Raw genomic sequence first — 23,976 nt, 5'->3', positions numbered from 1 at the left:
CTCTGACAGAGGTTTCCCCACACAAGCTCCCAATGGTACCCTTCCCCCATCCTCCCTCCTAACTCAGTCAGGGCCCCCAGGCTCTCCTGTCCCCCCCCGCACCCATATTGCAGATGGTACACAGCCCTCCGTGCAGCAGTTGTGGGTCACAGGGATCATAAAGGCACACTCATGCTGGGGTTGAGGGAGCTCAAATGTCTATGGAGAACTCAGTCTACTCACGTGAACTCTGAAGGTACCTCTTTCCTCCCCGGCTGCAGCCCAGAGCGGGAGACAGCGGCCGACCTGGACATCAGGTACTGTGTCCTCAGAGCAACTGCCCTTCAGGGCAGGCTTCCTCAGAAGGGCTCACAGGCCCAAGGGAGCCACTGAGCTCTGGAAGGCAGACCCCCCAGGTCCCATCCCAGGAGAAGAGGCCAGGGAGTGCTCTGTGCTCCATCAGGTGGCTTAGAAGCCACCACCACTCCTGTGCATCAAGCTGCTCCCTTCACAGCAGATCCTTTTGGTCTAGTGGTTTTCTTTTACGGCTTTTTGTTCTGCAGAAACCACATCACTAAGTGTGGTTTGGTTGACTCTGCTTTTCAAAAAGTTCCATTTGCAGAGTTAGCTGCTAACATCAAAGTCAAGTGGTTTGAGGGTTACTCAAGGAAGGAGGAAATCAGGGGTCAAGCTCTCATAGTTTGGTTACGCTTTGGGCTCCTCTTGGCTCTGGGTAGAGACTCACTCAGCAAGAACAGACCGCAGGGGTGAGGTAGGCTGGATGTAGGGCAGGGAGGAGTCGAGCTCCCATCCCCCCTAATCAGCTAAACCCCAGGCCCTCAAACCTGCCTCAGGCCCAGGAGAAACAGAGGCCACCAGGGACCACACAAAGCAGATTTCTGTCAACTGCAACTCCCCATCTTAGGGCTGCACCAGCCTAGGCCACCAGCCTCACAGCTGCCTCTGAAAATGAGCCCCTGAGAATGCCTCCCCTACTCCTGCCCTGCTTTTTCCAGGAAGAGACACCCCGTGGCCTATGCTTCTCAGAAACCATGGCTGCTGAACGCCACTGTGGAGGAGAACATCACCTTTGAGAGTCCCTACAACAAACAACGGTAAAAGCCCCTTAGAAGGAGCTGGGCTGGGTGAGGAGAGAAATTGGTCATGAGCAGCACTAGCCTGCCTGCTCCAAAGCCCCAGCCAGCTGTCCTGCCCCTCCATTGGTCACCCACACCCAGCCCGTGTGCCCTCAAGGATGCTTATCTGGATTCCAGCCTGTTCCATATGGTCCATCTGGAAATGATCCAGATGTGCCCAGACATCAGGGCAGTCCAACCCCTGTGGGTGAGGGGGCAGGAGCAGGGAGGTGCAGGAGCCCTGTTGCCTTCTCTTGAGGCTGGTGGGCAGGCTGACCCAGCTCTCCACAACTCTCCCTCCTCAGGTTCCCTACCCCCAGCTGCGCAGCTCATGCGCTGTTTTCCCTCCAATGGTAGTAATAACCACTAACATTGATTGAGCTCTTACCAGGCACTGAGCTCAGTGTCAAGCTCTTTGTGCATGTGATTTCCTCTCATGCTCAACGATTCCAGTAGGCAGGTACTGTTATTATCCCCATTTTACAAATGAGGATACCAAGGCTCAGAAAGGTTAGGCAATTGGCACGCACAAGGCCACGCAGCCAGTGACAGAAATGGGTCTCAAATCCAAGGCTGCCTGACACCTGAGTACATGTCACCAAGATACCCTGAAGTCTTCATGCACCCTGGCTGGCACCTATCCAGGCTAAGAGCTGGACGGGGAAGTATGAGAGGAGCAGGCTGGGCAAATATTTGAGCAGCAATCATCATTGCCACCCAAACCAAGCAGCAGTGATTTGCCCTGGCAGTGTGAGCTCTGGCTGTGGCTTTTCTCACTGTACAGGGCCCAGGGGCCCCCTCTTGTCCCTTATGTAGCATATTTGCTGCCAACCAATTTCATCCTTCAAATATTTAACTGACCCCAAGACTGCATGAGGTGCTGCCCTCAGCTCTTTTCAGGCACATGTGGTGTTTGCTTACCCCAGGGCACAAAGCCCATTAAAGCCATTGCTCACTCTGGGCACAGCTGCCCAGAGGCCACTGACACTCTGAAAGTGCTCAGGCCCAACACTGGCTGGGCTAATAGCTGTGTCCCTCTACCCCACCCCACCCCACCCCCCGCCACCATCACTCCAGGTACAAAATGGTCATCGAAGCCTGCTCCCTGCAGCCGGACATCGACATCCTGCCCCATGGAGACCAGACTCAGATTGGGGAACGGGTTAGTAGTAGCCTCCAACTGGGGCTTTTTCAAAGCTGGGGCCCTCAAGCTCCCCTGCTCCCCACCCACCCTGAGACCCTTCTCAGGGAGAGCAGGTAACTGGGAAATGAGAGGGTAAGAGCTGCCTGTAGTAGGGTCAGAATGGGCTGCTCGTCATCCTTGGCATGTTCTCAGCCCTGCTTGGTGTGAAGGTCAGCCTAGCACCTTCACAGGCTGCGGAATGCTCGACATCTCCTTTGTTCGTGCCCCAAGGGTCTATTAAGAGCCCACATGGCACTCCACTAGGCCCAGGGTCACTCCACAGCTGAGGCCCCGCCTGCAGAAATTCAGACTTAAGGGGGAATAGGATTCTCCCATGACTGTCCTCCTTGCATATAATGTAAATCCCCCTTTCTCTGTCTTGGTTTTCACTGGTCAGAGGGTCCCTACATGATGAATCTTCAAAGACTTGGGGATTATGCTCCCCACTTCTGAAGGAATTCAATAATCACGTACAAGTTCCTTCCCTCTGCAAGGTGAGGAGACAGCAGAGAGATGGATAAAGCCAGCCTCTATCCCAAAGAGCTCACAGTCAAATAGGGACTAGGGTAGTCTCTCCTGAAGGGCTAAGAGGCCGTAACCTTTCCTCCTCTTTGATGACAGGGCATCAACCTCTCTGGTGGTCAGCGCCAGCGAATCAGCGTGGCCCGAGCCCTCTACCAGCATACCAACGTCGTCTTTCTGGTGAGTGCATCAGCTGGTACCTCCCTTAGGGCTCTCATCTCTGGCTGCACCCCCAGCTTACCACCTACACACACACGCACACACACACATATGCACACACACACACCCAGCACCCAGCAACCTCCCGTTCTAGGAGTAAACTTCTCTTCTGCCAGAGATAGTGCTTACTCATCTTATTGATGGGGAAACTGAGGCAAGGATAGTGCAAATGAGTCACTGTGGAATTTACACTGAATTCTGTGGTAGACACGAGGGGAGGTGAGTAGTAGTTACAGGCCACCTCGCAGCAGGACAGCCCTAACCTACAACACTTACTTAGCTCAATGCTAAGACTAGTGGATACAAGAAATGTGTGCTGCCACTTCCCATCGCATTTCCAGAGCAGACATTGCTAACTGATCACAGCACTAATAAGAGAAACTTCAGTATCATCAATGAATGCAATTTTGTGAAACCCCACATTAACAAACTAGTATGTTTCCCATGGAAACTGAACTTGGCCTCAGAATCTTTCTCAACACAGCTCTCCAAGTAACCACTAGGAATTAAACATGAGATAAAACTTTTTAGCTGTCCGTGTCCTACTTCATGCCAGGTTCTATGTTAGATGCCTCAGTTGATACTGAAGAATTCTAAGACCCAGTCGTTGGCCTCAAATATTTAGAGTCCGATTAGGGAAATAGAGCTCACTGACCCTCAAGAGCCCTAGCCCAGTTGGAAGCCAAACTGTGTGACATTGACTGAGGGGCCTTGTCCAGGGAGATAACCATGAGGGCTAAAGTAGTAAGGCAGGACTTCCTGTAGGAAGGCCTTGAAGAATGAGTCAGTTAAACAGAAGGAAAGAAGGGGGGTCGTTTGGACAGGGCATTGGAAGGAAGAACATCAGGTCTCTGATTACAGCTTTATTCTCTCCGCCACAACAAACACTTCCTACTGAACACACTTCAAAATGTAAAGGTTCACAGTCTTTGTTCCCATCTGACATATGCATAGCACTTTACAAAGTACTAGTATTCATTCATGATCCCATGTGAGCTTTAAACAACCTTGTTAGAGAGAACTAGATATCTTAATTTATTTCAGGAAACTTTTATTATGCTCCTACTCTGTATGAGGCACAGGCGCAAGAGGTATCTATTCTTGAGGGCCTCACAGTCAGGAGTGGACAAATATTTATTGAGTCTGACTTTGTGTAGAGTATCACTGGAACAGAGAGGAGGGAAGGCTAGACAGAAGGGTCAGAAAAGGACACAGGAGAGCTAGTGCTTAGACGGAGCACTGAAGGATGAGTAGGAGTTCACCAGGCAGACAAAAGGCAAAATGGCACTCCAGGCAGAGGGAGAGCTTAGGCGAAAGCCTGGAATGGCAAGTTCTCTGGAGTGTAGGGAACTTGGACAAGACAGTTGAGAAGTGAGGCCGGAATTGACTTAGCAGGTTATAAAGGGCCTGGATTGCCATGGTTAGAAATTCAGACATAGACAATGGGGAACCACTGAAAGTTCAGGAGTCAAGAAGTATGTGTGATTAGATCTATCTGAGAGTGATAACTGATAACAGCCCATTTGAAGATGAGGCAACTGAAGCCCAGAGAGGTTAGGTCCATTGTCTTAAGGCCACACAGCTAACTAGTGTCAGTCACTAGACCAGAGCTAACATAACTCTGGTGGTTTTTATGCTCAGTGTTACCTCCTTCCCACATACGTGCCCCTGTCTTCTCCCCTCTGCCCAGGATGATCCCTTCTCAGCTCTGGATGTTCATCTGAGTGACCACCTGATGCAGGCTGGGATCCTTGAGCTACTCCGGGATGACAAGAGGACAGTGGTCCTAGTGACCCACAAGCTACAGTATCTGCCACATGCAGACTGGGTGAGGGGCCACAGGGGACCAAGCTATGGAGGGCTGAGGTGAGAGAGGCATTTGGACATCGTCAGAGCAGTCCATCAGCGTCTCAGTAGTAACTGCCGAGAACCACGGGGCCTGAGAGATGCACACGGGATGGCTCCGTGAAGGCTGGGCAGTGCAGGGAAACCTAGGCCAAGGCTTCGGTCTCACCCAGAGCTGCAGACATTCCCGTCCCTGCCTGGGGTCCCTGTGGATACACACGAGGCAGGCACCAGGAAGTCCCAGGAAAAAGCACATTCAGTTCCGACTTTCTGTCTCCTGCCCAGTCTGATGACTCATCCCCCTGGCCTGCGGGAGCCCCTGTTTGAACGGGAGAGTTATCTTCCTGCCGTCTGACCCACCGGGGTTTGGATATATTCAGGTTAAGATGAGATGGAAAATAAGGAAACAAACAATAGCAGGAGTAATAGAAAAGCCAATATTATCAATAAAATGCAATTTTGTGAAACTCCACTTCAACGAAATTCCCACACTCTTCAATATGTAGACAATAGTTACTTTTCAATCATCGGAAACATTTAATTTTTAAGATGAAGTTATTTGGTTTTTGAAATCTGGACTTTTCTGACTCCCATATAAATTTGCCCCTGAAAACTGAGGGCTTCCCTTAGCCTCAGGCCTATGCTAACTGACCCTCAGTCTTCCTTCTGCATGTGGTGAGAACCTCCCTCCACTATGAAAAAGAAAAAAGAAAATCCAGATTTTTGAAAAAGCTATTAAAACAAGTGCAGAGGTTTGTGTCTGAGTCCCTGTGGTAACCCTGATGGGGCAATTGAGAGTAATCTTTAGTCCAATGAAGGCAGACAGAGAGGTGTCCAGTTCCTTGAAGTATCCGTGAACAGGACTCCGGGTCACCCTCCCTAAACCCCTGCATGGGGGTGGGGGTGAGAGGGCCAGGGGTGGGTCTCCAAACTAATGATGAGTCTACATAAGTGTGAAACATTTATTTAGAATAAAATCAGTTTCATTGGTTTCAAAGAAGTACGGCCTCACATACTTAGACCAACAGGTGCTTTGCCAACCACTGGTGGAGCCGACCACACCTGCTGTCAGGAGGAGCTAAGAGTAGTGTGCAATTAGTCCATCAAGTGTAGGAGCACAGCTGCCACTGATGGAGTCCTTGCAGGTAACCAGACAACTTGACCAGGATGTGCTAATTTGCTCTACAAACCTTCTTATTAACCAGGGGGCAACCCTGGAGAATTACCCCGTGGATGTACTAAATCCTGGGGGTGGTGGTGAGGGTAGGTAATCACTCCTGGCTCACTACAGTGGGCAGGTCAGAGGCCATTTGTGGAAGTGTGCATATTCATCTCAGACTCCTGCTCAGCCCAGGGTATGACCACCACTCCCCTACGCCGAACAGCCCCTGAGCCGGGTCTGTTTCTGCCTTTCCAGATCATTGCTATGAAGGATGGCACCATCCAGAGGGAAGGCACGCTCAAGGACTTCCAGAGGTCTGAGTGCCAGCTCTTTGAGCACTGGAAGACCCTCATGAACCGGCAGGACCAAGAGCTGGAGAAGGTGGGTGTATCCTGAGGACCAGGCAGACACACCCGAGGAGGAGGCTCTGTTAGAACCTGAATGCATACAGGCCTTCCTGCCCTCATTGCCCTGGGAAGCCCCCCAAAGGACAGAGGTGGGAGCAAGGGCATGGGCTTCCTTCTACCAGGGGAAAGCCAGTACCTGGGCCAGCTACCCAGGGCAGGATCAGGTGGACCCCTTCCCCTTATCCTGAGATAGCTGCACCGAGGTAGCAGTGAGGGCCAACGGTGGCCTCAGGCTTACGTTCTCCCTGCTCAATGGTTCTGACAGGAAGAGAGTGCCTGTGTAGCAGAAGTCCCAGGGCTGCCTCTCGCTGGTCCAGCTGGGTCATGTGCCCACCCCAGACAAATCACCAAGGCTGGGGATGGGAATGTGAGGACTGGCCAGTCCGGGTCTCATGTGCACCCTTGGAGCCAGGGAGACTGGGCAGCCCACCTGAGTCACAGAGGCTAGAACTGGGGAGAGATGGTCCCCCACAGGGATATTGGGGTGCTGGTAGCTGATAAAGGGGAAGGAGTAAATCCTGGCAAGACAAACACATGCCCTCCTGGACCCCCCAAAACCAGGACAACTTGGAAACCTGACCTGGTCATCACCAAGGTGGCTGTGCCTTCTCTTCCTTTTCCCCTCTGCACACCCTGAGGACTTTGCCAGGCCCTGTGTGTCTTTCAGGAGACTGTCATGGAGAGAAAAGTCACAGAGCCAGCCCAGGGTCTGCCGCGGGCCATGTCATCAAGAGACGGTCTCCTGCAGGATGAGGAAGAGGAGGAAGGTACAGACAGTGGGACTAAGAGTGAAATCATGGCCTGAGGTCTGATCAACCACTAAGGGAGACTAACGTTTGGGGCTTTGTGGGTGAGGAGATAGTGTGCTTTTGATTAAATCCCTCCCCCTGTGGGTGCCTCAGTTTTCCCACGTGTAAGCGAGATTACACACCGCCTGGTTCGCCCTCAGAGGAATGTGAAATGTGAAGACACGGGGTGGGTTCTTGTGGCCTGTAGAGGAGGCAGCCGAGAGTGAGGACGAGGACAGCCTGTCGTTGGTGCTGCACCAGCGCGCCAAGATCCCGTGGCGAGCCTGCGCCACGTATCTGTCATCCGCCGGTGTCCTGCTCCTGTCACTGCTTATCTTCTCCCAGCTGCTCAAGCACATGGTCTTGGTGGCCATTGATTACTGGCTGGCCAAGTGGACCGACAGTGCCCTGACTCTGAGCCCTGTGGCCGGGAACTGCTCGCTCAGCCAGGTGTGGCCAGCAGCCCCAGGGCCTGGGGCTGGGGAGTGGGGGGACTGTTGCAAGGACAGCCCTGGGACTCCGCCTCACTCTCTGCCCCACCCAGGAGTGCTCCCTGGGCCAGACTGCCTATGCCATGGTGTTCACAGTGCTCTGCAGCCTAGGCATCGTGCTCTGCCTCGCCACAGCTGTCACAGTGGAGTGGACAGGGCTAAAGGTGGCCAAGAGGCTGCATCGCAGCCTGCTGAACCAGATCATTCTGGCTCCCATGAGGTACCTCTCTCCGTTCGCTGTGCTGGGGCTGTGGGCAAGTCACTGTTCTCTGGGTCTCAGTTCTCCCATCTATAAAATAGGGTTATATGACCTCTGTCACAGACTTCTGGGGAGACTCAAGGAGACAGTGTATGTAATCAGTGCAGAAAGCAGAGGGAAACTGGCATGTGCTCAGCCAGACTGGTGCTAGGCATTTTGCATGGTTAGCTCATCTTATTGTCACAACAGCCCTTCAAAGTGAGCAGCTGCAGGCTCCACAGAAATGTTTGTTTCCCATCCCTAGGCAGGTACCACCTGCCCCTCTCTACCCACAGGTTCAGCTCTCCGGCCCCCCTTCTCTCTCTTCCCTCTGCCAGACTGCAGGTTCTGACACTGGGGACATGGGTAGCTGTTTTACTTTCCTGTAATGGGATGGGTAAAAACCCTGAAGGCTGCTTTGTGTGACAGAGGTTTAAAGTTGTCACTGCCCAATTGGCTGGCTGACTCAGTTTTAAAACACAGCAGTCAAACCAGGTATCTAGTCCCTTGTCAATGCCAGACCTCACCATCTGACTACACTTTTTACCTCCAGTCTCATTAGCTGTCTGCAGCCCACAGACATGGCCTCAATGTTTATTTACCCTCTATTTGTCCCAGTTCTGTGGTTCTGAAATTCTCTGGTTGGGGTTGGGCAACTCTGAGTCACAGCCAAAGTGATGACAGATTGGCCTCACAGGGTCAGCCGGCTGACAGGCTGTCCCCCCAGGGCTCTGTTCCCCCTGGAAGAGTGTCCCTCTGGAGAGGACTCTGTGACCCCAGGAGGACATCTGCCGCATGAGTCAGGCTGAGTGAGGAGCTGAGAAGGGTGGCCGTGGTCACACATGGGCTTGAGAGTCAGAGATGGTAGCCAAGGGCCAGCACCTCGTTGGGTAAGTGCAGGAATCCTCAAGGACACAGGCCAATACCTACAGACTTGCAAGGGCAGCCGCCCATGGAAGCCAGACCCAGGGATGACTCAGAGACACTAAATGAAATAACTACCCTCATTCAATAAACAGGAAGGAAATCAATAAACAAATGAGTAATTGTTCTTCTGGTTGCCTCATAGGTTTTTTGAGACCACGCCCCTTGGAAGCATCCTGAATAGATTTTCATCTGACTGTAACACCATTGACCAGGTGCACAGGACTACCACCCATTTCCCCAGCTCAGAGAAGCCAGGCCCCTAGGAGCTTTTCCCCTCTGGTGCTTGCTTCCCCAGACCAGTGATCAGAGCCCTGTGGGTGGAACCTAGTGGGCTCCTATCTGATTAAAATGCTGCCTCAGGGCTTGGGGCTTCCCCTGTGAGGTCTTCATAATAAAGCTGAAGGAAACCACATCCCTTTGGCCTCATCCAAGACCCCCTGGCTCACTCCAGGTAACAGCATATTCTGAAGCAAGGTGACCGATTTTGTGAAGAATTTCATTTTGATTCAGTCTGTGTTCTTTATTTACCACCATCTAGATGGTGAGAAAACAAAGTCCTGATTTTTACTCTTAGGGAGCCCATAGTGCTAGCTGGAGCGATGAAATCTGAACCTGTAATAACGTGAAAGAGCAAAATATGGCAGCAGGTGACACACTGAAGATAATCAAATACAAAAACTCACCCTCTCTCACCATCCCTCCCTCAGCATATCCCATCCACCCTGGAGTGTCTGAGCCGCTCTACCCTGCTCTGCGTCTCAGCCCTGGCCGTCATCTCCTATGTCACACCTGTGTTCCTCGTGGCACTCTTGCCCCTGGCCGTCATATGCTACTTCATCCAGAAGTACTTTCGGGTGGCATCCAGGTGATGACAGCAGTTGTCAGCCTTGGGGGGTGAGGATGGGAGGTACTTTGCAATGGGCAGTTTGGCACTCCCATTGAAGTCATCATCATAAACACAGTGGAGTCACATTCCCCACAAAGAGAAGAACAGAAGTAAAGGAAATAGAAACATTCATATCTCACTACCCTCATATAACCATCTGTCAGTGCACACACACACACACACACACACACACACACACACACACACTGCAGTTAGTACCTGAACTGTTTCTGTGGGAGACAGGGTCAGGAAAGGAATTGCTAGGTCAGAATGTATGTGCACACTTATGCCCGTCATTCATTTTGCCAAAATGCTGCTCAGGAGGGTTGTGTGGGTCCAGTGACTGGGCTGATTGTTGCTGTGTGGAATCAGAGGGCACCTGATATGAGGGGTGTTATGGCAACAATTCCCCCCAGCCCATGTGGTTCAGAGCAAGGCTGGAAATCTCTGCTTGAGGGAGCCATGCACAGCCATTCTCACTGATCACATTTGCCCTCATGTACTTTGGGGCCATGCATGCCTCTTTCCTATCAAAATTTTCTAAGAACATTCACAGGAAAGTCCTATCTGGGAGTGAATCTGTTAAGCTTGTAGATTTAGAGAACTGTAGCAAAATTTTTGAAGAACTGCAAGGCCAGTGTTTCTCAAACTGGCCTTCACAAAATCACAATTACAACCTATCGGTGGGTCATGAAATCAATATCATGGACCACAACCAGCATTTTTAAACAATGAAGTAGAACAGAAAATATCTGACTGTATTCACATAGAAACAGTAAGTTTTGCTTCATGAAACCTCTGTTTGGGTCATGAGGGGTGTGTGTGTGTGTGTGTGTGTACTGATTTGTGATATAAAATGAATTTCTTACTGTGCGTTGTGGTCAGAAAGGTTGAGTATCTTTTCCAAGTGCACACATTTGGTTAGAAACTGGAGTAAGAATGCCCATTAGCAATAATAACAATTAAATTTAGATACATTTGGCCACATTTACCTTGCCCACAAGGTTCAAGGTTTGTATAAATGCCTTTTTGCCTGGATGATCCAGAATCACCTGGTACCCGTGAGGAGCATAGCATGTTAATATTCACAAAATCACAGTGACTTTTTAAACACAGTACAGGCTGTTCTACAAAGTTCATTTCTTCTGCCAGAGAAACCACCCTGTTCCCCTGGCACCCACTGTACCTTGGAGATGGTCTCTCCTACTCTAATGCACTTGTCAAAGTGTAGCTGTGGGGGGCCAGGGCATCTGCTGCCATAGAAACCTCTGGCATTTCCCCCTCAAGGAGCCCTTTAGAACCTGGCCTGTGATGTGCTGAAACCTGCTGTGGCTACTGGGGAGGGGCTGCAAGCTTCCAGTGTGGTCTTTCTGTTCCTTTGACTGGCTCTCAAGGTTCAGGGTGTCCACCTGTGACAGGGAACTAACGCTGCCTGCCCAGCCTTGCTGCAGAGCAAGGCTGTGTGGCAGAAGAGCAGGGAGATACAGGTGTTAGGCAGACGATGCCCAGGATAGCAGTAATGGGGCCAGCACACTCTGTGTAGGCATTTTACATAAACAAGCTCCTCATCCAGTCCTCAGAGCAGCTTGGTGGTGGTACTGTTGATTTTCCTCTTGGTTGGTGAGAAACCAAGACCCAGGGAGGTGAAGCTGATTGCCTGCACAGTAGCAGGGGGCGGAGCTGGGACTCGGCCAGGCTGAGCCCTGAGCCTGCCGCCTTGACCATTCTGCTCTGCTTCCCCCGCCCAGGGACCTGCAGCAGCTTGATGACACCACCCAGCTCCCACTGCTCTCACACTTTGCTGAAACCGTGGAAGGCCTCACCACCATCCGGGCCTTCAGGTACCAGACTCACCCCGGGGTGGGGATGTGTAGGGGTGGGGCCAGAGTCACAGGTTGTGAGATTCAGTTCTCAGGGCTCCACTTCAGAAAACCCAGGACACGCATCTCCCAGAATGATGTCCACATTTACCAGAGGGTCAGGCCAGATGGGTTCCCCTGCATGATCCAGAGAAGAAAACCTCAGCCCTGAAGCCAAGCCCTAAGGCAGAATGTGAAAAGAAACAAGGCTGGGACAAGTCCTCACATATCCATTCTAGAAAGGCCCTTCCATCATGTGGGCCAGCTGTGAGGCCATCTGTTACGGAGGATCCCCTATGAGCCAGACACTATGCTGAGGCCTTAGCATGCTAATCTCATTCATTCTGCACTGCAGTCCAAGGTGGAAAGCATGATTGTTCCCTTTTCTCAGATGGGGACAGTGAGGCTCAGAGAGGTTATGTTATATAACTACTCTGTGTAAGGTTCCACAAAGCCCAGACTTGAACCTGCTCTTCCATTAAACAAATATTTACCGAGTGTTCACCATGTGCTAAGCCCCATGCCAGACACTAAAAAGACAGAGATGAATCAGACAAGTCCCCCTGCTGGAAGCATTTAGTCCAGTCTTTGAGCAGGTCAAGACAACCCCACGTTACAGGCTCTCTGGAAGAAAGGGGGCATAGGCTGCAGGAACATTGAAGGGAGGCAGTCACAGAAGGCCTCACTGAGGAGATGTTATCGGGACCAGGGCTCAAAGTGCGGGTAAGAGTTCATCAGGCTGGAGAGGGTGTCTGAAAACGTCAGTGCCCCTGCCATCCAATTGCCCCCCTGAGTTGTAATGTTGGGCTGGTCAGGAGCATCCGAGGATACCTGGGGAGTGGGTGGATTGTTGCTCCCCACCCCACGTCTCCATCTACGTTAGGGCATCTCTCCACTGGCCACACAGGCCAGACCTCTGACCCACACAGTTGGGCTTTGGTCTCTAAGCCTCACCCAGAGAGACAATCCAGGTTATTTTTAGGATGGCACAGCTGCTTGGGGTGTGACAGTAACCACGCAACATGAAGCCCCGTGTCCAGGAGTAACCCTAGGGCTCAAGGACCAGCTGAGAGGGTCCAGGGAAGCCTGCATCTCCTCCCTTGAACCCCCAAAGTCCAGCTGCAGCTCTGGCAGAGGTGCCCAGGCCCCTGGTGCAGCCCTGCTGCCCCATTCACTTCCTGGGGCAGCTGGGGCTGGTGGGGCTGGTGGGAGGGCTGCTTAGGGTCCTGTCTGAGTAAAGCTTAGGGTCCTGTCTGAGTAAAGCTAAGCAAACCAGAGCTGTGCCCTGGCCGTGGCTCTGCTCCTTGGACACCCTCTGCCCTTGGACAAGCCTGTGCTGCCTTCCACACAGAGGCCCCTTGGAGCCCGACGTGACTCGAGAGCCCCTCCCAGCCCCTTCTCACCTCGAGCCTGAGCTCTCCCGGCATCTCCCACTCCCACACTCCTCTGTGCTCGGGGGCCTGGCCTCCACTCATAGTTTTGCTGATGCTCCTCTTATAATCGGTGTCCTGGAAGCTTTCAGACTGGGCCTGGGGCAGAGAGACTGTGACTTTTCCTAGGGTGGGCCAGACCCTCTCAGTGGGCTCTGAGTAGATCCCAGCATCCAGAGCCTCAGTGCAAGCCTGTGGTCAGCCAGAGGAAGAGCTGCCCTATGAGTCCCCCACACTCTGTGCTGATGCAGCGCATGATTTTTAAATTTGGGAGACTTTTAATCATCTCAGGATGTGTTTAATTCATTGACTTTTGCCCAGCAGCCTGCCCTGTTAAGGGCTAACTGGCATGTATTGATCCTACAGTTAACAACATGTTCTTGGCATCGGGCTAAATGCCACGTGTGTGTTGTTGCATTTAATCCTCGCAAGAGCCCCATGACAGGTATGAGTGGCCACTTCTATAGGTTGAGTAACCAGCCGAGGTCACACAGACAGTGAGAGCTGGTGCTGGGCTTGGAACCCAGGCCTGTCTGGCCTTGGTTTTCCTGGGAGGCCCTGCTTTTCCCCAAAAAGTTTCAAGAGTACCCAGCACTGGGCTCAGTGTTGGGCTCAGAGATTGTTTCAGTCCACGTAGGGACTATTACTATCCCTCTTTTACAGTGATATGAGGAAGGTGAGTCTCAGTGCTGACACACAGCCAGCCAGTAACAAAGCTCAGACTCTGCCTGGATCTGCATGGCCCCCAAGGCAGGGATTCTTCCCACAGCCTCACATGGCCACACTCCTCTCAGAGGCTCTCTTCTCACACACACCGTCCCGAACACCCTCCCTCAGACTCTCCTGTCACGCACACATGCACATGCATCTTCCGCGGACCTTAACTGAACTCCTGAGTTGTGTGGTTTCACCTCAGGCACACCCCTGTCCGCACAGCTCCACCCCCGGTGTGCAGTTGCACGCTCTCTCCCACCTCAGAGGCTCCCTTTGCTCTCCAGACTCATGCTTCAGACACAGGCCCTCCACCCAGAAACCACCAAAGCAGAGCAAACACCCAACAAGATTTGTCTTGAGTCCCCTCAGTTTTTCCCGGAATCCGGGGCTGAGATGGGTTCCATCCGTTCCTTCCTGCATCACCAAACAAGTGCTCCTGGCCCCTCATCGGTGCCTGGCCCAAGCCAGCCAGGTCTAAGGGGATAGCCAGGGAGAGCGACACCAGGAGCCCTGGCTCATCAGAGAGAAAAGGCAGATCCATATGTAGTAACACAGGGGAGGATGTGGTGAGGGCATGAGGGTGGAAAATAAGCCTCCAGAATTCTTAGTACAGAGAGAGCTTATCTACCTTAGAGGCTAAGAGAAGGTTCCATTCAGTCATTCAACAAATATTTATTGACAGCGCCAGATGCTGGGAATACATTAGTGAACAAAATAGACATGGTCTCCATCCTCATGGAGTTTATAATTAGTGAGGGAGCTCGATCATAAACAGTAGAGAAATAAATATATAAGCAGAGACTAAGAAAGCAACAGGCTACAGAGGTGGAGAACAACAGGCCAGGAAAGACCACTCTGAGGAGGTGCCATTTAAATTAAAGACTGAAGGTTGAAAGGAATCAACCTTGTAAAGAGTAGAGAAGAAAGCATTCCAGGCAGAGGGAACAGTATGTACAAAGGCCCTGGGGTGGCGAAGAACTTGGCATTGTCACAAAACTGAGAAAGGCAAACTAAAGTAACAAATGACTTTATTATAATTTCTGTGGCTGTTAGACAGTGAGCAAGGGAATTTGTGGCATGGAAGGAGGCTGCTGGGTTGGCAGGGCAGGCTCACACAGGCTTCTGGCAAGAAGGTGGTTCTTTATCCTAAAAGCCATTTATATCCTAAGCAGGGGAGAGATAGGATACAATTTAATAAGAAAGATTATGCTGTCTGCTGTGTGGAGAGTGATGGTAGGAGATAGCAGGCAGATCTGTTAGGGAGCTGATGCAATAGTCCAGGTGAGTCTGTGATGGGCAGGAAGTGGGAGAAAGGCAGGCAGAGGCAAGGGCTATTTTGGAGGTAGAAATCAGACGACTTGCTGAGGGACTGAATGTGAACCCAGAGGATTCCTGTGTTTTTGGCCCTAGTGCCTGGGGTGGGGCAGGGTGGGGTGGCCTTGATTGTAATAGGGAAGTCCTGGAGAGAAGAACATGTCTTAGGGTGAAAACAAGAGTTTGAAGAAGGACCTCTGACAGGTTTGAGTAAGTGGAAAGTTACTGGAAGGGCATTCCAGAGAGGAGCGGCATACGTTAGGTGGCAGAGGGGACATGTCTGGGGGCCACTGAGGCCCAGGCAGTCCCTCCTACAGGCAAACAGAGTCCTGGGGCTACATGGACCAAAATGATTCCCTCAGAGCCTCTCAACCCCTCCAGATACGAGGCCCGGTTCCAGCAGAAGCTCCTTGAGTACACAGACTCCAACAACATTGCCTCTCTCTTCCTCACGGCTGCCAACAGATGGCTAGAAGTCCGCATGGCAAGTGCCACCCACCCCACCCTTGGGGGTTCTGATAGGAGATGGGCAGGAATGGAGACCCCCAAAGCCCCTCACCTTTCTTGCTGGAACAAGGGCCGAGCACAGAGCAGAGGGTGGGAAGAGAGGCTGGAATACCAGCTCATGTGTAAACAGGGTGGGCACCAGGCCTCCTGCTTCTCCCAGCCCCGGGTGGTCCCCCCTGTGTCTGAGCTGACCCCCTCCCTGCCACATCACTGCCTGGGGCCTTGTGTATCTGAGCCCTGTGCCAGCAACGGGAAGAGTTATGTGTTTAACTGTGACAAGTGTGTGCCTGCAGTGGTCAGATGATGTGCAGGCTAGCTGGTGAGGCATCCATGTTTGGGCACATACAGGTGGCTTGGGAGTGGTGTAGTGTGAGCCGTGTGCACACACTGTCCCCTGGCCTTCAGCCCTCACAGGCCTCCTGTGTGTCTGATGATGTGCCACGTGTGTGACAGGGTTGGGGCTGCATCTCAGCTGAGCTGCTCTGCTCTGAAGGGAGTCAGGTGGGTGGGGGGCTCTGGGGCTTCCACGTCTGGGGGCCCAGGCCAGATCCCCTCCCTCGGCAGGAGTACATTGGTGCATGCGTGGTCCTCATCGCGGCCGTGACCTCCATCTCCAGCTCCCTGCACAGGGAACTCTCTGCCGGCCTGGTGGGCCTGGGCCTCACCTATGCCCTAATGGTGAGTGGCAGCAGACTGGGCCACGGGCAGCATCAGACACCAGCACTCAGGGAATCCCCGGGCACCTTCCCCAGCAGAGACATCCCAGGCCTTACTCGAAGCTACTTCGAGTCTGATGCCAGAGGGACTGTGTGTGCAGGAGGGGTAACTGCAGGTCCCTGCCTGTCTCGCCAGGGCCACACAGATGGTGAGTGAGGATCCATAACCCTCCCATGCCACCAGGGAGGGCCACCCTGAACAGCAGCAAAAAGCACTAGTGCTGGGGAGGGGGGTGCCCTGGCCCCTCCTCAGCGGTAAGGAGCCATCTGGTAGCCTGGGAAAGGACCAAGGTATCACTGACAGTGACGGGCTTACTCTCCACAGGTCTCCAACTACCTCAACTGGATGGTGAGGAACCTCGCAGACATGGAGATCCAGCTGGGGGCCGTGAGACGTGTGCACGGGCTCCTGAGAACCGAGGCGGAGAGCTACGAGGGGCTGCTGGGTGAGGGCTGGGAGGACCTGCCAGGGGAAGGCCCGGGGACGAGCGTGTCTGCGTTCAGGGGGCCACAAGGGGCACCTGGTGGCTGACCCCAGCCTGGCCCCCAGCCCCGTCGCTGATCCCAGAGAACTGGCCAGACCGAGGGGAGATCCGGATCCAGAACCTGAGCGTGCGCTACGACCGCGCCCTGCGGCCGGTGCTGAGGCACGTGGACGCCCTCATCTGCCCGGGGCAGAAGGTCAGCGGGCGGGGGGCCATCCCATGGGCGCCTCATGGCCCTCCAGGTCCCAGACCGGTTCAGACCCCGTTCTCTGGGCCCGGCCCCCACTCTGACAGCACTCATCCACCTCTCCCCCTCACCCTCCCGTCCCCCTTCCCCTCTGCTGTCCCCGCTCACCACCAAGGACACGGACACCCCAGACTCCCCTGGCCTAAAGGGGCTTTGTCAGGGCACGGCCTCCCAAGCCTCAGGGCAGAGAGCCAGGCCACCCCTGTCCTGGGGAGGGAGCCCCTGCTGGTGCTCTGACCCGACTTTGATGGGCTCCCTCCTCACCCCGCTGCTCTCTCTGACACCGCCCCTCTCCTCTGCCTCTCACTTGGTCACTGTCTCTGGTTGGCCATCTCACTGCCCCTCTGTCCCTGCCTCTGGCTCCTCATCCTTCTGTGCTACCATCTCCCTCTTTGTGTTGGTCCCTTATTGTCCTTTCTGTTGGTGCCCATGGGACAGGACGCTGTGGGGTCAGAGATGACCCCAGGGTCAGGCAGTACACCTCTTCCAATCTCCATGCCACCTGCCATGCCCTCCTGCCCCACCCATGCACATAGAGACACATCAGCACCCCCAGTTCCCCTGCAGCCACATACCAGGTACGGCCAGGCCCAGGCAAATGGATGTCTATACCCTGTACTTGCTTGTGGGTCCCTGTGGGAGCCCCTTCTGGACCCACTGCAGGAAACAAGCCCAAACCCAGGCCCAGCTCTGGCCAATAAGAAGCTGATTGGAGGGCCAGGCCAAGAAGAGATGCCGTAACCTCCCACACCTGCCCCTCAAGCTAGCACTAGAGGTTCCCGGACACTCCCGGGCACCTCCAGCATTCTTGCTTCTCTCCCCAGATTGGGATCTGTGGGCGCACAGGCAGTGGGAAGTCCTCCTTCTCTCTTGCCTTCTTCCGTATGGTGGACATGTTCGAAGGTAAATTGTATGTTTGGCACCCCACACATACCCACATCCACCAGATGGTGTATGGCCAGACATCACAGAAGGCCCTGCTTTGGGACTCATGTCCCTGGCTGAACCTGTGCCCAGCAGCACTATCTCCCCCACTCCTTGGTGCCCCACCTGTGACATCCCCACGCAGGGCGCATCATCATCGACGGCATCGACATCGCCAAGCTGCCACTGCACACTCTGCGCTCACGCCTCTCCATCATCCTGCAGGACCCTGTCCTCTTCAGTGGCACCATCCGGTGAGTCTCACCTCCCCTCCAGGCCTACCCCACCCCAGGCTGGGCACGACTCCCTTAGGTCTGGAGCATAAAGAGGAGGGGGTGGGCAAGGCCAGGAGTGCTCAGCTGGGTACCCACCTCCCTGGGCAAGCAGCCCTGCTCACACCCTGGGCACTATGGGCTGGTGCTGGTTTTTCACAGTTTTACCCTCATGCCTATCTCCTTTCCACTTGACCTAGGCAGGCGTTGGTAGGGGGTGTCCCAAGCCTCAGGTCTGGGATCTTTCCTCCACCCACTGCCGCCACCTTGCTGCCCCCTCCCAGCCAGGCCCCCAAGTCAATCAGTTCTCACTCATTGCTCCCTTTACCAGCCTTGAACCCTGTAAGTCCCCTGCAGGTGGACCAAGACCCCGCTCCCCTCCCTAAGGGGGCTTTCTGTGCACCCTCCAGATTTAACCTGGACCCAGAGAAGAAGTGCCCCGACAGCACACTGTGGGAGGCCCTGGAGATAGCCCAGCTGAAGCTGGTGGTGAAGGCACTGCCAGGAGGCCTCGGTAACTACTCCTGGCTGAGCAGCTGGTTGGGCCCTGAAGGTTGCCTGTAAAGGCTGGGGAGGAAAATTCACACCCATGTCATAGTTTGCCCAGAGTTTAGAGTCGAGAATCTGGCAACACCCCAGACCGCTTAGTCCCACATCTCATCTTACAGGAGCTCAGAGAGGTCAAGAGACTTGTTCCAGGTCATACACGTGGTCAGTTCAGGGTCTGGCCCCTCCTGCAGGGTATAGGGGGGACAGTAGGGGTCCCTATGAAACAGCCTGCAAGGCCCCACTACCATGGTAGTGTATTCAGCCTGCCCTTCCTGCCCACCTGCCTGCCCAGTTCTGCCTTGAGGGAAGAGGAAAGACTGGGAAATCACTGGCACAGACCTCTCACCAAGGGTACTAGGAAGACTCTGAACCCCACCCCAGCAGTCAGCAGATCCTTGGTATTTGCTGCAGCTCCTGGACCAAATGGGGACCAGTGGGGGCTGGCCAAGCCTTGGCTTCAGAGGCCCCCCAGCAAGGTGCACACACCCCCTCCCAGAACTGCCCAGGGCCACAGCAGCACACAACTCCAGAGGGTGCTCTTCTCTGTAATTCATGCACGTGGCACTGATGTTGTCATGTAAGTGGCAGCAGTCCTGCACATGCCTGTACTCACGACACACACTGACGTATTTGCCCCTGTGCACACATTTCCTGACATGCCTCAAGCCATGCCATCTACTAAACTCACAATGCAGAATTAACTCAGCCCTGCTGTCCCTGCGGTTTCAGATGCCATCATCACAGAAGGTGGGGAGAATTTCAGCCAGGGCCAGAGGCAGCTGTTCTGCCTGGCTCGGGCCTTTGTGAGGAAGACCAGCATCTTCATAATGGATGAAGCCACAGCTTCCATCGACATGGCCACGGTCGGTCCTGGACACATCCATGGGGTCAGGGACTTGGAGAGGGTTTTCATGGGGTGTTGGGGAAATTTGCACAAAGTAGCACTGAAGCTCAAGTTGCCTTGAGCATCAAGGGCCATTTGTGGCAGAAAAGGGGACCCTGACTCAAGCTAGTGTTAGGGAACATTTATGACACACACACAAGCTGCGCACAGATCCACAGAGACTTCACAGCCACCACCCGCACACGGCACACCCAGGCATGCTCCGCACACATACAAGCACAGCTGAGCTCCCAACGGGCTGTCCTACCTCTGAATGCCGGCAACCCGGTTGGTCCTATAGGAACTTCTGCCAGACGGAGGGAGGGGGTGGGGCTAGGGTTGGGTCAGATGGGAGTGGGGACACAGACCTGGGCCCCACATCCCTGAGCCAGGACAGACCCCATCCACTGGGCAGCTGAGCCAACAACTGTTTTTCCCACCTGGCAGGAAAACATCCTCCAGAAGGTGGTGATGACGGCCTTCGCAGACCGCACCGTGGTCACCATTGCGGTAAGGGGCCCATCACTGGGGCGCAGGTGATACCCAGAGAAAAGGCTGGCCTCCCTAGGTTGGTGAGCAGCCCCTGGGCTGACCTGGGCCTAGTAGCCAAGAGCGGGCCCCAGAGTGGTGCAGAGCAAGGAGTCTGCAGGGCTTGCCGAGAGCCTGGAGCGCCGGATTCTGGGGCTGTATTCGCACCTGCATTTCTCCCAGACCTCCCCTCTTTTTCTCCAGGTTCCAAGGCCTGCCCGTGCAAGCTAGGCTAGGGTTCCTTCTCTGGGAGAAGTGAGGGATGGGAGGCTCGGGGAGATTTCTGAGCCGTGAAGCTTAGAGGTGAGGCCAGAGCTGACTTGATCAGAGGAGACGGTGTTACTAGTGGTGTAAGGGCTTGGAGTCACAGCCACCCCAGGAAAGGGCAGTCACCACAGAGATAGGACATTCTGGTCATAGGCTCCCTCCTCCAAGCTGCAGGATCCCCTCAGGTGCCCCACCCCTTCCCCCTGACCCTGACCAGCCCCCTCCTGCCCTGCTCAGCACCGCGTGCACACCATCCTGAGTGCAGACCTGGTGATTGTCCTGAAGCGCGGCGCCATCCTTGAGTTCGACAAGCCCGAGAAGCTGCTCAGCCAGAAGGACAGTGTCTTTGCCTCCTTTGTCCGTGCAGACAAGTGACCTGCCAGAGCCCAAGTGCCATCCTAAATGCCCCCTGCCCCCACCCCCTGCCTGGGTTTTCTAACTGTAAATCACCTGTAAATAAAGAGATCGGCTGTTTCCTATTGGAGGCCTTCAGTCTGGCAGGCAGGGCAGGGGGTGTCTGTGGGTTCAGTGGAGCCAGCCTGACTTTGGCCCCAGGCAGACCTGAACTTGAAGTTGCATTAATGGGGAAACGTGTGTTTCCTTATCTGTGAAATAGGAGATGTATTAGTTTGCTAAGGGTGCCGTAACAAAATCCCACAGACTGGGTGGCTGAAACAAGAGAAGTTATTTCTGACAGTTCTGGAGGCTGGAAGTCCAGGATCAAGGTATCACAGGTTTGGGGGTTTTCTCCTGAGGCCTCTCTGCTTGGTTGCGGACAGCCACCTTCTAGCTGTGACCTCATATGGCCTTTCCTCTGTGCTCACATCCCTAGTGTCACTCTCTTATTAGGATACCAGTCGTATTGGATGAGGCCCCACCCCTATGACCTCATAAATTACCTCTTCACATGCCTTACCTCCAAATACTGTCATGCCGGGGGGCTTCGTCATATGAATTTAGGGCTTCAACAAATGGATCGGGGGAGGACACAAATCAATCCATAACAAGTTGTACCATTTTTGTGATTATTGTATCTTAGATTAAAATCGTAAGGTATCCTTGATTAACACTATTTCTATTACAAATGACAGGAACACAATTCTAAGTGGCTTACACAAAAACTGAAATTTATTGTTCTGTGTGACTAAGAAGGCCAGGGTCGTACCTCAAGCATGGCTGGATTCAGGTGTTTGACGTGCAGAATGTGTCTCTACTTCCATCTTCCTCTCCTTCCCCAATGGCAGATGGCCACTAGCACCTCCAACTTACATCCTACTCCTCTGAAAAAGGCCATTCCCAATAGTTCCAGCAAAAATCTTGGGAGCAAACTTCAATGGACCAGCATAGGTTACACCCCACGGCCCCTCATTCACTGTGGTAGCAAGTCTGGAATACACTGACTGATTAGGCCTGGATCACACGTCCCTATCTCTGTCCCCCATGTAAGGGCATTCAGAAGGGTGGTCTTTCAGAGGGAAAGCACAGTGCATAAACCACAAGTCAGCCAGGTGTTTACTGGGAGATGCCACTGGGGAGACCAAACAACAGCTATCAGACTCCATTTGCAGCAAGAACAGGAGCGCACACCTCTCAGCCAAGAAATGGAAGGCGCTCGTTTACATATCCTTTACATTTACATATTGGCTTCAGTCTTAGGCCCTGGCGTGCAAACCCAGGAGTCTTGGGCCTGTGTCCCTCTTGGTTGCAAGGGGGTCAGAGTAATGTACCAAAAACCTACCAGTCACTGGAGAGGGGTCCAACACAAACCCTTTTGGATATTCCAGGAACCAGAGGAGCTCAGGAAGTGAGAGCTCTGTGAAGCATGGCAGGCCACCTGGAAGAAGCAAGATGCAAGTTGGGCATGAGAGGGTAGCAGTTGGATAGGTAGAGAGAGAAAAGGGCACATTGGGGGGCGGGTGGATGCATAAGAACAGAGAGCTTTGAATGCCAGGACAAGGAGGCTGGATAAGCCTATGAACAAAAGGGAAGTAGAGAAGATTTTTGAGTGAGAAAGGGACATGACAAGTGTAGTGTTTGGGGGAGATAAGTATAAGAGACGTAGGATGGAGTAGGGCAAGAGGCTGAGCCCTTTGGGTAAGGGGCTCAGCCTCCTGGTAAGTGTGGAGTAGGGAATAGGTGAGGCCTCAGGGCCACACTGTGAGGCAGGGCCTGGCCTTTCTGGCTCTGAGATGCCTCTGGGGGCTCAACAGCTCCCTCCACTGTGGGGTCTCCCAGGAGCAAAGTCTGGGGAGGGGGAAGAGGATTCCCACCACCCCTATGCCCACCACATCCCAAGGGATTGAACAGAAGTAGCAGGGGCAGGGCAGGGTCCACACTGAAGTCTTGCAAGGATGCCCAAGGCCACTGTGGCCCAAAACCCTCTGTAACATCCCTGATTGTGTGCCAGCTTTGACCTGGGTACCCCACAGATGTCATTGCTGGTTGTTAGCACTGACTTTTCAATATGTGAAATCAAAGGCTGCCTCTGTTCCACTCAGTATATGTACTGGTTCTATACTTTGGGTCGCACAAAACTTTAATCCATCCTCCTTGGATTCCACAGGTTTCTGCAATAGTGCCCAAACTCCCTGGGGAGCCCTCCAAGGTTCCTTTTCTGGGGGTTGAATAACTGGAGCTGCCTCAGAGATTTTCTGTATAACCCTGTCTCCTTGAGCTCCCCATTCTACTCATCCTGTTTTCCCCTCCCCACCCTAGGTACTGCAGCTCTGTTAATAGAGCCCCAGATCACACTTAACCTGAGTAGCAGTGTTCACTCTGCCTGCAGGTAGGTATAGGAGAGAAGGGAAAACTCAGTATGAAAGCTACATTCTGCCCTACTGTGGCCCACACCTCCACTGTTGCCACCATTCCAGCCCCTGCCTCAAGCCACATGTCCAAAAAATGGACTCAGTGGGTCAGCGCTCCATACGATCTGAGCTGCAGAGGGAATGGAGCCATGACTGTCCTAACAAGGAGAAGCAGTAGGCATTCCCTCCCAGCTGGGAACTGGGGGCCTGCACCTAAGGCCCAAGCCACATGGTAACCATAGGCTGGTGCCTGCAGTAGAAGTACCACTCGTGTCCAGGTCAAGAGCTCAGTCTCCCAGTCACCAAGACAACCCTAATATACAGCCCCTCCCAATACCTAAGTTTAAGAAACCAAGCTGTGAGTGTAAGGAGGTGCAAAGCAAATTCCAGTAACTGAATCCCTCTTTAAAATGCAAGGAGGTGGAGCTGGGGGAAGCAGGTTGTAGTCATGACTGAGAAGATGCATCCTCCCAGGCTTCTGGGCTGCAGCATCCAGCATCCCCTGTAGTGTGAAACTGGGTTGTTACATCTTCAAAGGTACATCTTTTTCCTGGGGAGGGAGTCTGTGGTTTTCATCAGCTTCTCAAAGGATCCATGATTCAGAAAAGATTAAGAGTGCCCCAAAGAAAAGAAGCGGTCAGAGAAGACCTCGGGCCCCCTAATTTCCCCTAGTGGGTAACGCAGTCCTTCC

At 53.4% G+C, this 23,976-nt stretch overlaps 1 protein-coding gene across 8 annotated transcripts in view; it reads left to right on the top strand.

Moving 5' to 3' along the window:
• The window catches only part of ABCC8 (ATP binding cassette subfamily C member 8), a 73,225-nt gene extending 52,273 nt beyond the window's left edge, over nt 1–20,952 (top strand). For 3 of the 8 annotated variants that reach the window (XM_057507433.1, XM_057507432.1, XM_057507431.1), the window contains exons 18-38: nt 114–296; nt 996–1,094; nt 2,193–2,277; nt 2,920–3,000; nt 4,730–4,867; nt 6,302–6,427; nt 7,121–7,220; nt 7,450–7,691; nt 7,786–7,952; nt 9,040–9,109; nt 9,605–9,762; nt 11,532–11,624; nt 15,482–15,584; nt 16,649–16,769; nt 16,874–17,004; nt 17,880–17,958; nt 18,125–18,233; nt 18,662–18,765; nt 19,530–19,663; nt 20,131–20,193; nt 20,716–20,952. In XM_057507433.1, the coding sequence (XP_057363416.1) occupies nt 114–296; nt 996–1,094; nt 2,193–2,277; nt 2,920–3,000; nt 4,730–4,867; nt 6,302–6,427; nt 7,121–7,220; nt 7,450–7,691; nt 7,786–7,952; nt 9,040–9,109; nt 9,605–9,762; nt 11,532–11,624; nt 15,482–15,584; nt 16,649–16,769; nt 16,874–17,004; nt 17,880–17,958; nt 18,125–18,233; nt 18,662–18,765; nt 19,530–19,663; nt 20,131–20,193; nt 20,716–20,853 (2,524 nt within the window). In that variant the 3' untranslated portion in view covers nt 20,854–20,952. Of the gene's footprint in view, nt 1–113; nt 297–995; nt 1,095–2,192; nt 2,278–2,919; nt 3,001–4,729; nt 4,868–6,301; nt 6,428–7,120; nt 7,221–7,449; nt 7,692–7,785; nt 7,953–9,039; nt 9,110–9,604; nt 9,763–11,531; nt 11,625–15,481; nt 15,585–16,171; nt 16,286–16,648; nt 16,770–16,873; nt 17,005–17,879; nt 17,959–18,124; nt 18,234–18,661; nt 18,766–19,529; nt 19,665–20,130; nt 20,194–20,715 lie in introns of those variants that run through there. The other 5 variants (XM_036888133.2, XM_036888132.2, XM_057507435.1 and 2 more) reach the window with 3 other exon arrangements.
• The last annotated feature ends 3,024 nt before the right edge of the window (nt 20,953–23,976 follow it).

This window comes from Manis pentadactyla, chromosome 9 (genome assembly GCF_030020395.1).
Source record: "Manis pentadactyla isolate mManPen7 chromosome 9, mManPen7.hap1, whole genome shotgun sequence".
NCBI lineage: Eukaryota > Metazoa > Chordata > Mammalia > Pholidota > Manidae > Manis > Manis pentadactyla.
The sequence above is the reverse complement of the archived record's forward strand: the minus strand, read 5'-3'. Positions and strand labels throughout refer to the sequence as shown.